The following is a 12,125-nucleotide window of genomic DNA, read 5'->3' as shown; positions in this document are numbered from 1 at the left end:
TTCATTTATAAACTAATTTCGAGAGGATGATTGAACACAGATGGTCATGCATTAGCCAGTTCATGATTCACCAATCAGACGATTCCTAAGTCACTGTAAATACCCTAAGTTCCATATCACAGCCATCTTCATTTTGAAGAATCCCTACTTCCATCCCTACTTCTCCTCCTCCTTTGCTAGATGAATGGTACAGTGGCCCATTGGTTAGCACTGTTGCCTCACAGCAAGAATGTCACTGGTTCTAGTCCTTACCAAGCCAGCCAATGTTTCTGTGTGGAGTTTACATGTTCTGCCCAGCTCACGTGGGTTTGCCCCAGGCCCCCCAGATTCCTCCCACTGTCCAAAAACACACAACTTAAGTTAATTGACAAATCCAAATCTGCATTATAGATGTGCTCCTAGTAAGTAGCAATATCTTAAAAGCAATCCCTATCTGTTCATTAGCACAGTAGGGGAGTTTTTGAGATCTACCTCAGCTCAAACTCTACTCTCGCCCTGCAATGGGAGGGAGCCCTGGGCTCGAGGATCTTATTCAATACAATATATGTTTGAAAATGTTATAACCAACAAGTTACATGTTAATTTATGGACCAAAAAAGCATCGCTACAACTTCTGAAAGTGAACAGCAATGTTTTACTGTTGCATAAGACAAATTTAACATGGTAAACAAGCAAAAATAATTACAATATATAATCACTACTTTGCTCCGTTGGTATAGTTTTATTAACCTGTAAGCATCAGGAACACTCAGGAAAGCAAAAAAAAAAACATTTGAAACATAGTGGAGAAATTCCTTTGCTGTTTTATTGCTTTCTTAACATTTGCCTTGCTTGCTTGGTCATATTTTACCATCCATACTACAATCCTTGCAGATTTCCAGACAAGAAAACCAGCATGTCCACTCTACTTTATTTCAGAGATGTGTGTTCTCATGTAGTTACATTGCCTGATGTGCTGAGATGTCTTTCAAATGATGTGCTAATGGCAGTCAGTCACACAAAGATACTTTTGTATTAAATCACTCCTTTATTGCATGTCATTGCTAAATGCATACTTAAATATGCACATTTTTGATCATTTCAATGTATTGTGCAGCCCTAACTCTCAAAAAAACAGGCAAGCTTCTTCATTTTTTTCCTTTTTTCTCAATATGTTGATATAGTTCAATAGGTTAAATAATAAAGACATTTTTCATAGCTGCCATATTTTATAAGGGTGCCGATTATTGGAGGTCACACAATTTTTTTTGTGTTTTTCTGCAGGTATAAAGAGGGAGGCGAGGCTCTTCTTGTCCTGTTGCCTTCGGAGGAGAAGGGCATGATTTCACAACTTCAAGAGAAAAAAGTTCCCATTAATCAAATCCAGTGAGTGCGTCTCTCTTTTACCACACTCAGCCAGTAGCATTGGGCTTAGAAACGAATGTGTTGTCAGTGCTTTAGTGTAATCAAATGACTGTATGAATGTTCTCTGATAAACGGAGGAAACCATGTGCATGCTGAAAATGAAAGACGACATGTGATTATTATGATCAATGATTTCTGCTGTGCGAAAGTCACAGTCTCCGCAGGCCTGATTTTGTGCTTGCTGTTAGTCAGTCTCACGGTATTCACAAAAATACCACAATAATTTGGATTCTTAATTATTTAAATATTACATTATTAGGCATGTTTATCTGAAGCAAATTAAATCATCTTTTCAGCAATCATTTTTGTATTCTTATGTGGACAAAATCTTTTAAAAAGCAGCAGGTAATGGTTTTACATTGTAGTTGTGTGTGTTTGATGTTGCTTATTATTATTATTATTATTATTATTATTATTATTATTATTATTATTATTGTGATCCAATCACAAATGTATCCGACACAATTTACACCTTCAGTAGTGTCTTAATAGAGTGCTTGATCTGCAGGGTGAACCCAGAGAAGTTGATGTCAGTTCAGCAGAAGTTGGAGGCCTTCCTTGCGCAGGAAAAAGAGCAGAAAGAGCGAGCACAGAGGGTAAGACTCATCTCAGACGCTGAAGCCTGACGTTATACTGTAGAGCTGTGCTTTTAGGATAATCTGATTGTCTGCCTCGCGCTCCAGTCTGAGCTTCACAAGGCTCATTATAGAGAGAAGAACAGCGTGAAATGTAATCGGGCAAATTGCTGCCACGAAACGCCTGCTTGTGCACTCTCCCTAATGTGTTTGTCAGGGATAAGTTTTCCGATTTTATCCTCCATAATGCATCTTCTCTTTTCTCTAGTGTTTCGTGTCCTACCTCCGCTCCGTCTATCTGATGAAGAACAAAGATGTCTTTGATGTGTTACAGCTCAAACTCCCTGAATATGCCATGTGAGTGGATGCCCAGTGCCAGCAGTCTTCTGTGTGTATGTCTGTGTGCTTCTTTGTGTGTCTGTGTGTGAGGCACTTTGAACACACTCAGGGGGACTTGCAAAACAATGTGTGATTGTTATGCAATTAAATCCTCGTGAAGAAAACTTCACCATCTGTTTTGAAAGCGGAGACTGTTTAATTTATTTTTTAAACTAATGGTAGTCTTGTGGGTAGCACTTTATTTTACAGTGCCATTTTACATGTAAATGCTGTAATAATAACTAGTTAGTTACCATCTTGAAGTGATTTTACGTAAGCCAGTAATTTCTTAGGTAAATACACATACTGTAAAATAAACTGCAACGATACCCCACCCTCCCTCTGTTTACAAATGGCCAAAAAATACCTTCAGTAAGTAAAACAAAAATAATACTTACCATTATTTGTTGAACAGTCATATTTATAATATTTTAACAGTTGCTTATATTAGCAGAATACACACTCACCGGCCACTTTAATGGGTACGCCTGTCCAGCTGCTCGATAATGCAAATTTCTAATCAGCCAGTCACATGGCAGCAACTCAATGCGTTTAGGCATGTAGACATGGTCAAGACAATCTGCTGTAGTTCAAACTGAGCATCAGAATGGGGAAGAAAGGTGTTTTAAGTGACTTTGGACGTGGCATGGTTGTTGGTGCCAGACGAGCTGGTCTGAGTATTTCAGAAACTGCTGATCTACTGGGATTTTTACGCACAACCATCTCTAGAGTTTACTGAGAATGCTCTGAAAAAGAGAAAATATCCAGTGAGCGGCAGTTCTGCGGGCGCAAATGCCTAGTTGATGTCAGAGGAGAATGGCCAGACTGGTTTGGGCTGATAGAAATGCAACGGTAACTCAAATATCCACTCGCTTCAATAGAGGAATGCCGAAGAGCATCTCTGAACACACAACACATCGAACGAAGGCGGATGAGCTACAGCAGCAGAAGACCACACCGGGTGCCACTTCTGTCAGCTAAGAACAGGAAACTGAGGCTACAATTCGCACAGGCTCACCAAAATTGGACAATAGAAGATTGGAGAAATGTTGCCTGGTCTGATGATGTTGATTTCTGCTGCCACATTCTGATAGTAGTGTCAGAATTTGGCATTAACAACATGAAAGCATAGATCCATCCTGCCTTGTATCAACGGTTCAGGCTGGTAGTGGTGGTGTAATGGTGTGTAGGATATTTTCTTGGCACACTTTATGCCCATTAGTACCAATATAATATATTGAATTTATTAAAACGTGTTTGTTGTAAAAATTCGTAATAATGACAAAAAAAATACTCATTTGTGGATCTCCTTACTTCCTGGTGCAACTATGCTACCCTTGTGGCTGGTGTATTCTGGGAAATTTTCTTACCCCTTGGTTACCCCTTGGTTTCGAGTGTGATCCTGAAAAATCTTGGGAATTCATGGGAACATGCAAAATGAGGGGTAGGGCTAAGGGGAAGGACTAAGGGGTAGAATTGGGATTGTGTCTAAGGCAGCTCTGGGGGGAGGGGGGGGGGGGGGTCATGCATGTGTGTGTTTTCAGGAGTCATATTAATAACCATATCTAAAGTTTTTTTGATGGCACTTTACATAAGGTGACATTAATATGTACTTACACTGAAGTTAATCATTTTTTTCAATGTTTTTATATGGTCAAAACATGTTTTAACATTGTACTTACGATTTAGTACCAACAAATAATTACATCTGTAGTTAATTTCTGTGGTTACATTTATAATTACACCATCTCTTATACCTAACCACCCTTACCACCAAACCTCTCCCTAATCATATCTACCCATATCCCATTGTATTTTTTTTAGATACAAGTGCATAGTGGTTAAGTCCATCTAATATGAATTGGGATAAAAATAAAATCAAAAAACAAGTGTGAAATGCTTGTTTTTCCACAGTTTAAGCTGACTTGTGTTATTACAGGTCTCTGGGCTTGGCGGTGGCACCACGGGTCCGTTTCCTCCTAAAGGCCCAGCAGCAGAGGAGCACAGCAGCACAGGACGACAGCAGCACTGCAGGACATCAGTCTGGAGATGAGCTGCAGAGTTTCACAGCTCAACTCAAACAACAGAAGACCAAATCTGAACCCTCACAATCTGAAGAAGAGGAAGATGATGATGATGATGACGATGATGAAGGGGATGATGATGACGAAGATATTAAGGACCAGGATTCATTAAAGCCTGTTTCGCTACTCTTTGGCTTTAATGAAGAGGATGATGATGACCAGAAAGAAGTGGACCTGCTAACAGTCAAGCGTAAAGATGTGTTCAATGTCAAAGAAGAGATCCAGGATGAGGAGGTAAATAAACAACACATCTGGTGTCGTTACGGTTAATCAACCTTTCACACTTTAAGCACACAACCATTAGAAGCATATAACTTCCATTTCAGTGGACTGAAAATGCCCAGTAAGCTGCATGAAATAGACAACAATTCATTTAAAGGAAATATTCACACACATTTGGCTACAAAACATTATGTTTTACAGTTTAGAAGCATCTAAATATATCTTACGCTTCTTTTAAACATTAGCAGGACATTCGTGCACGCATATTTTGTAATGCAAGATGGAGGTCATTACCTGCCTTCTTATTTTATACTAATGTGTAAAAAATGATCAGTACATCACTATTTAAAGGTGATAGGCTATTTTCTGTCCTGTTTGGATAGGTGTGCTGTAGGGGATTTTTAACATGACACTTTCAGTAATCTTGAATACTCTTTTGAACATCTCTGCTTATGTGCCCCCTTGCATTGTGATTCAAGAGGGCGTCTGCACTTTGCACACACAGCATGTAGTTTCAGCAGGCCTGCAGATACCAGTATGTGCTGAAATATATAACACTTCTTTCAATATGCCTTTGAGACACAGTTAGCATGACTCTTGTGCAGACCTGGCAGGTTTATGAGAGACGCGGACCTGTGAGTCATGTCAACATTGCCTGATTTGTCTTGAGGCTCCACAATCAAGTACTGCAATAAGGTTTCAATGAGTAATGTTAGTTCATGTATTTACTAACATGAACTAATAAAAAGTATACTTGTACAACATTTATTATTACATAGTTTAACATTTACTGAAGCATTATTAAAATCCAAATTCATGCTTGTTAATATTAGTTAATGAACTGTGAGTTAAAATTAACTTATGATTAGCATCTTTGTTTTTATTATCAAACTTTAGCAAAGATGTTTAAATACTAAAATAAATGTTGTTCATTATTCGTTGATGTTAGTAAATACATTTTTTTAGAAATAATATAAGTAAAAATAAAAGTAAAATAAAATAAATTTTATATAATGTACAGTTGAAGTCAGAATTATTAGCCCCCATTGATTTTTTTAAACTTTTTTAAATATTTCCCAAATGATGTTTAACAGAGCAAGGAAATTATTGTTTTATTTCGACTAGAATAAAAGCAGTTTTTAATTTTTTATGAACAATTTGAGGTCAAAATTATTAGCCCCTTTAAGCAATTGTATTTTTCAATAGTTTACAGAACAAACCATTGTTATACAATAGCTTGCCTAATTACCCTAACCTGCCTAGTTGACCTAATTAACCTAGTTAAGTCTTTAAATGTCACTTGAAGCTGTATAGAAGTGTCTTGAAAAATATCTAGTCAAATATTATTTACTGTCATTATGGCAAATATTAAATAAATCAGTTATTAGAAATGAGTTATTAAAACTATTATGTTTAGAAATGTGTTTAAAAATCTTCTCTTCGTTAAACAGCAATTGGGAAAAAAAAAATAAAGAGGGGGGCTAATAATTCTGACTTCAACTGTATCTACAGTATTTATGTTTGTAAACTTCAGATGAAAATAAATTCCATACAAAATGCGTGCTGTAAGTTGTGTTCATATAGTTGTATTATTATTATTTATTAGCGAAAATAATTTAAAAGTTTAGGTTCAGTAAGGTTTTTAAGATTAAGTGTTTTTAATTCTGCAAGATTGCTGTTATAAAGCATTGCTATTTAAAGTAAGTGTTGAGGCTGTTCACTACCAGGATGGGAGACCACCTGTGAAAACTAGGTTTCATTAGAAAGTGTTATTAACTAAGACATTAACAGCACTTAGGATTATTACATTTTGTACAATAATTTTAAGGGTCTGTTTAGATCTTTTAATATTAGTAACATTTGACATTTGTTAACTAATGTTAACAAATGAAGTCCTTTTGAGAGGTGTTATTGAACAACAGACCTATAAGGAACCTGATTATTTTAAGAAACATAATATATGAATTATTCAAAGCATGATTAGGGTCTCTATTTTAACGAAATTGACGCAAAGTCTAAAGCACAGGGCGCAAAAGCATTAAGTGCGTGTCCAAATCTACTTTTGCTGTTTTAAGGATGGAAAATTAGACTTTGTGCCCTGATGCATGGTCTAACAGGGTTGTGCTTATTGTCTTAATGAGTTATGGGTGTGTTTTGAGCATAGCGTTCATTAAACCAATCAGAGTCCCATCTCACGTTCCCTTTAAGAGTCAGTTACATTGCACCATGGCGCATTTGCTATTTACATGGCGGACTTTGTAATTGGAAAAACTGAACGCTTCACTAGCGAGAAAACAGTTAAACAGACCATCTGCAGCGCGAGGATAAAGAATGAGCCTCCTCCATTTGGCCTATTTACTTTCTCTTTACTTTTACTCTTTACTTTTGTGGAGTAAGGAAACCTTGTTGTACACACTCCACTGAAGACTTCCATTAGACTACATATTTATTTTCCTTTAAGTTCAAAGATTTGTTTCAAGACTTATTTCTAATTTCAGTTTTAATTTTCAGCAAATGAATGAATGAACAATAATAAGGAAGTGTGGTCAAAAAACTGAGTTAAATCCAAACACACGTCTTATTCTTATGCCCCATATGATCATACATCTCCAAAACCCGACTGGTTGACAAATCTAAACTTGTTTTAATTCAAACAAAACAAATATAAATATGCATATAATATATAATACTCATAATAATAATAATAACATTATACAAATGCAAATTGTCATAAATAAACTGAAAAAAGTGTTTTTTATATTTATGTAGAAAATAATCATTTTTGTAACATTTTAATCCTTACATATGAAAAAAATCATATGTAAAGATATTTGTGTATTGCTGTACATCTTGTGTGTATTAAGCAATGTGTAAGCATTTGTACCGCATAGGCGCATAACTAACGCACTCTCTACTGGACTTTAGACTAGCTTATAGTTGGTCAATGGCGTGGTCTGTTTCAGTTCCTCAAAATAGCAACACGCCAACAATGTGCCTTAACACACCTCCTTTTTAGACCGGAACAAACATGAAACCACGAAGTGGCGCAAATGGATTTGCTATTTATTCAACATGGTGCAAATTGTGAAAATTAGGATTGAGCTGGTCTGAAAATAGCAAGAAATCACGCCAAACACGTCTTGCGTCTTATTGCGCCAGGTGTGTGATAGTGCCCTAGGTTTTACTTAACTGGGTTGCCAGCTTGTTATATTGTTATGTGTTTATGTTGAAGACTGTATTAAGGTGAGACTGGCAGCACACAGCTGTTAAAGTGTAGATGAGCAGCTACTCTTTCAAGTTTGTAGTGTATTCAAGTGGAAAGTGTTCTCTCTCTGAAGATCTGAACCTTTTCACATCTCATCAGCACTCAGCTGTAATGACTGTAAAGAAGAAAGTAATAACATGGAGTTGTGTTGGGTGTTTCCATGTCCTGGATAAATGAAGGGATTGAATGAACTGTTCAGAGCTGCTTTATGAATTCGCTGTGTGCAGTGTTTTTAATCTTGGCCCCTGGGGAGTTAAAAATGACAGCTTCTATGATTACGACTGGTTATGTAAAACACTCTTTTTCCTCCTTTAGGACGCAGATGCTGATGCCAAGAATAGGAAACAAAAGGAGTCCAAGTTCAAAGATGCCAAGAAAATACAGAAGAGAAACCTCAAGGTTAACACCAAGAAGGTCTTCACTGAAGACGGAAAGGTTTGTATTATCAGAACTCAAACGTTACTAGCAGTCATTTAAAAGAAGAATTGTTTAAACTACAGAGTGAAATTTGCACGTAATTTGTGACCATGGATCACAAAACCAGTATTAAGTTGCACGGGTATATTTGTAGAAATAGCTATACATTATACATTGTAGGAGTCAAAATTAAAAAAAATATTGGACTATTCGCTAATAATTTCATATTTTAGAAAAGGCTTTATATATTTAATGGAGATTTTCATATTTTAGACATTTCTTTATATGTTTTTTTATTAGTTGAATCCATTGTTAAGAAATTTATGTGAACAACTTTTAAAGGTGACTTATTTTTATTTATTTATTTTTTTTAAACCTCAAATTCCAGATAGTCAAATAGTTGTATTTTGGTCAAGTATTGTTCTATCCTTATGAAGTGTAAATCAATGGAAATCGTATTCATTCAGTGTTCAGATGATGTTTAAATTTCAATTTAAGAAATACCTTTATTACTGATAAAGAAACACACATGTAGCATGTTTCTGACATGTTTTTATCATAACTTTGCTAATTGACAGCATGTTTTAAATCATTGGTTACACTTTTAGTGTGATTTTATTGCTGATACCATAATTTAACACAATGGTGCATGTTTTTACACTTTTCTTACATAGTTTGTCATGTTTTAGCACATTACTAGCATGTGTGTAGCATAATGTAATATTGCTCGCCTATTACAACATGTTGCTGGCATGTTTTTTGTTTGATTTAACACTGTTAGCATGTTATAGTATTTTGTTAAAACATTATTTGCATGTTTTAGCACTGTTAAACATGTTAAAACATTTGTAGCACCAATTCTCACCAGCATGTTTTAGCACATTGCTGTATATTTGTCATACATAGTGTTAAATACTGTTCTATTACATTTCTAGCATTTCTAGTGTCATTTAACACTGTTACCATGACTTGGCACACTCAAGGATGTTTTACAATATTACTCAAATATTTATACTTATGATTTAGCACTGTTAAAGGGTTTTACATAACAGTTTGCATGTTTGATGCATTGCTAGCTTGTCTTTATCGTATTATTAGCATGTTTTAATAAAATATGTAGCTTGTTTTAACACATTGCTATGTATGCCAGATGTAAAGTTTAGAAATATTAGAGTCTGGAATTAGTCTTTTGTGTTTAATTTATTATTATTTTTAACCAAAGCATTGTTTTTAAACTGTGATTGATGTGTGCAGGTGGTGCAGCAGTGGCCTCCTCTGCAAAGGACTATGGTACCAGATGAGGAGGAGGATGTGGAGACGTCTGGCATCAATGTAGAAGCAGCCAAAGAGCAGCTCCGCAGAGAAGACCAGGCATTCGACAAGATGGAGTACCGTCGTAAAATCAAGGAGAAACACAGGGTAAGGCTTCCTTCATATTTTTCATCCTCCTGGTTCATGCCAAGTCCATGCAGCTCCTCTTTAAATAAAATGATACAAAAAAGCCTTTTGATTGATGGTGTTCAGCTCCAGGTACTCTGATTAAAGTAATATACAAGGAGCTGAGGGCGATGGGCAATGGAAAGACACTCTCTTGCAGCTCTTGCAGGTTTGGGCAGATCGAAATATCTGAGATGCCTGTGCAGGCGGCCTGGCTTCAAGCTCCAGGCATCCGTGCATGAGATTGGGCTTCTGACTTATTACTTTAGATCTTGTACAGTAGTATTGGACAAGACTTTAAAGGATTGTTCTCCGGCAAAAAAACAGCATGATGTACCAGTTTAGACTGTTTTCTTGTTGAGAGGCAAATAAGGTGAAGTACATCCTGAGTTTGTCTCATGCAGAATTGTTTTTTTTTTTGGAGATCGATTACTGGGAGTGTGTAGCTCAATGAGAAGCACAGAAATATTGGGATCTATTTCTATAACTAGACCCGGTGCAGATGAGCACCATGTTTTTTTAGACACTGCTTAATGGTCCATTTGCCTTATTGTTAAAACCTAAAGTTAGTTTTTATTCGCTTTTTAGTTGTTTTGCAGTGGAGAGAGGATATGAACCGATGCTGCTCAATGACTCTGCATGTTTGCTTACCGCTTGGCTATGTTTCGAAAACTTTTCTAATTCAATTTTAAAAATCATTATTAAATAAAATTTTATAGGTAAATGTAAAATACAATCAATTATTATATAATTATGTTTATGATAATCATTATATAAAAAAATGCTTACTAAAGAAATGTCATATAAAAATATTGAAGCATAAAGATAAATTATCTCACAATTTTACTTCCAAATTTTAATTTGAACAGAATAAAAAACAATAAAAAACATTTGATATGTTTCTAAAAATATAATTGCATGAATTTGATAAAAATTAAATAGATATTTTTTATCCAGTTAATGATTACTAAACTTTAACCATTTAAATGGAGTCTATCTGCAATTTAGTCAATGTACACTACCTGACGAAAGTCTTGTCGCCTATCCAAGTTTTAGGAACAACAAATAATAACTTGACTTCTAGTTGATCATTGGTTGTCAGAAGTGGCTTATATGAAAGGCGAAGGCCAGACGACTGCATTCATACATCTCTGCAATGACTCAAATAACTTATTAATAAAGTCATCTGGAATGGCAAATAAAGCGTTCTTGCAGGACTCTCAGCGTTCATCAAGATTCTTTGTATTCATTTTCAATGCCTCCTCCTTCATCTTACCCTAGACATGCTCAATAATGTTCATGTCTGGTGACTGGGCTGGCCAATCCTGGAGCACCTTGAAATTCTTTGCTTTCAGGAACTTTGATGTGGAGTAAGAAGTATGAGTAGCGCTATCCTGCTGAAGAATTTGCCCTCTCATGTGGTTTGTAATGTATTGGGCAGCACAAATGTCTTGAGGTACTGTTGATGTTGCCATCCACTCTGCAGATCTCTTGCATGCTCTCATACTGAATGTAACCCCAAACCATGACTTTTACCTCACCAAACTTGACTGATTTCTGTGAGAATCTTGAGTCCATGTGGGTTCCAATAGGTCTTCTGCAGTATTTGTGATGCTTGGGATGCAGTTCAACAGATAATTCATAGGAAAAGTCTGCCTGCTGAAACTTTTCCAAATGATCAACTAGAGGTCAAATTATTATTTGTTGCTCTTACAACTGAGATCAACGACAACACTTTTGTCAGGCAGTGTATTGGCAAACACCTATTCAGGCACTGTTCTATTATGCTATGGACATTTTTCCCCAATCAATACCATTGCTGTAGACTTTTTCAAATTTAAATTTTTATTTCACTTAAAATATATATGAAGTGTTGGAATTAAGACTATTTGAATACTTAATTCACAGTCTGTCAGTCCAAAAGTTTGGTCCTTCATGTATCTTATGTTTTTTTTGTTTTTTTTTTGTAAAGAGAGTTACTGTCCCTGTTAACCCAGGATAGTAATATGACATCTTTCTCCTCTCCGCCAACTGAAGCTTCAATAAAAACATGCTGGTGCCTCTTCTAGCAGTTTCTCCTGCCAGTTCTGTCAAGTAGTAACATCCAGACTGACACACAGTGAAAGCTATTTTTCTTCTTTCATTTCTCTCTGATAGATACAAGGCAGAAAGCATTGTCTGGTGTCTGTGAAAGTTCCTGTGAAAAGCCTAACCATCCTAATCCATTTAGATTTTGTATTTTGGGCTGTCAGAGACTTTGAGAGGCTGCTCCTCAGTAATCCATCAGATACGTGCAGATGCTCATTAATCAGACACGCTGCTGCCTATGTCTTTCACTTTCTC

At 36.0% G+C, this 12,125-nt stretch overlaps 1 protein-coding gene across 1 annotated transcript in view; it reads left to right on the top strand.

Annotated features, from left to right (window-relative positions):
- Positions 1 to 12,125, top strand: part of ddx10 (DEAD (Asp-Glu-Ala-Asp) box polypeptide 10) — a 48,439-nt gene that overhangs the window by 11,582 nt on the left and 24,732 nt on the right. The window contains exons 10-15 of the mRNA XM_056446665.1: positions 1,264 to 1,365; positions 1,913 to 2,000; positions 2,248 to 2,336; positions 4,297 to 4,675; positions 8,244 to 8,363; positions 9,600 to 9,764. Of these exons, the coding sequence (XP_056302640.1) occupies positions 1,264 to 1,365; positions 1,913 to 2,000; positions 2,248 to 2,336; positions 4,297 to 4,675; positions 8,244 to 8,363; positions 9,600 to 9,764 (943 nt within the window). The remainder of the gene's footprint in view (positions 1 to 1,263; positions 1,366 to 1,912; positions 2,001 to 2,247; positions 2,337 to 4,296; positions 4,676 to 8,243; positions 8,364 to 9,599; positions 9,765 to 12,125) is intronic.

The sequence above is a fragment of the Danio aesculapii genome, chromosome 21, assembly GCF_903798145.1.
Source record: "Danio aesculapii chromosome 21, fDanAes4.1, whole genome shotgun sequence".
NCBI classification, from domain to species: Eukaryota; Metazoa; Chordata; class Actinopteri; order Cypriniformes; family Danionidae; genus Danio; species Danio aesculapii.
This window is presented reverse-complemented; position numbering and strand designations above follow the sequence as displayed.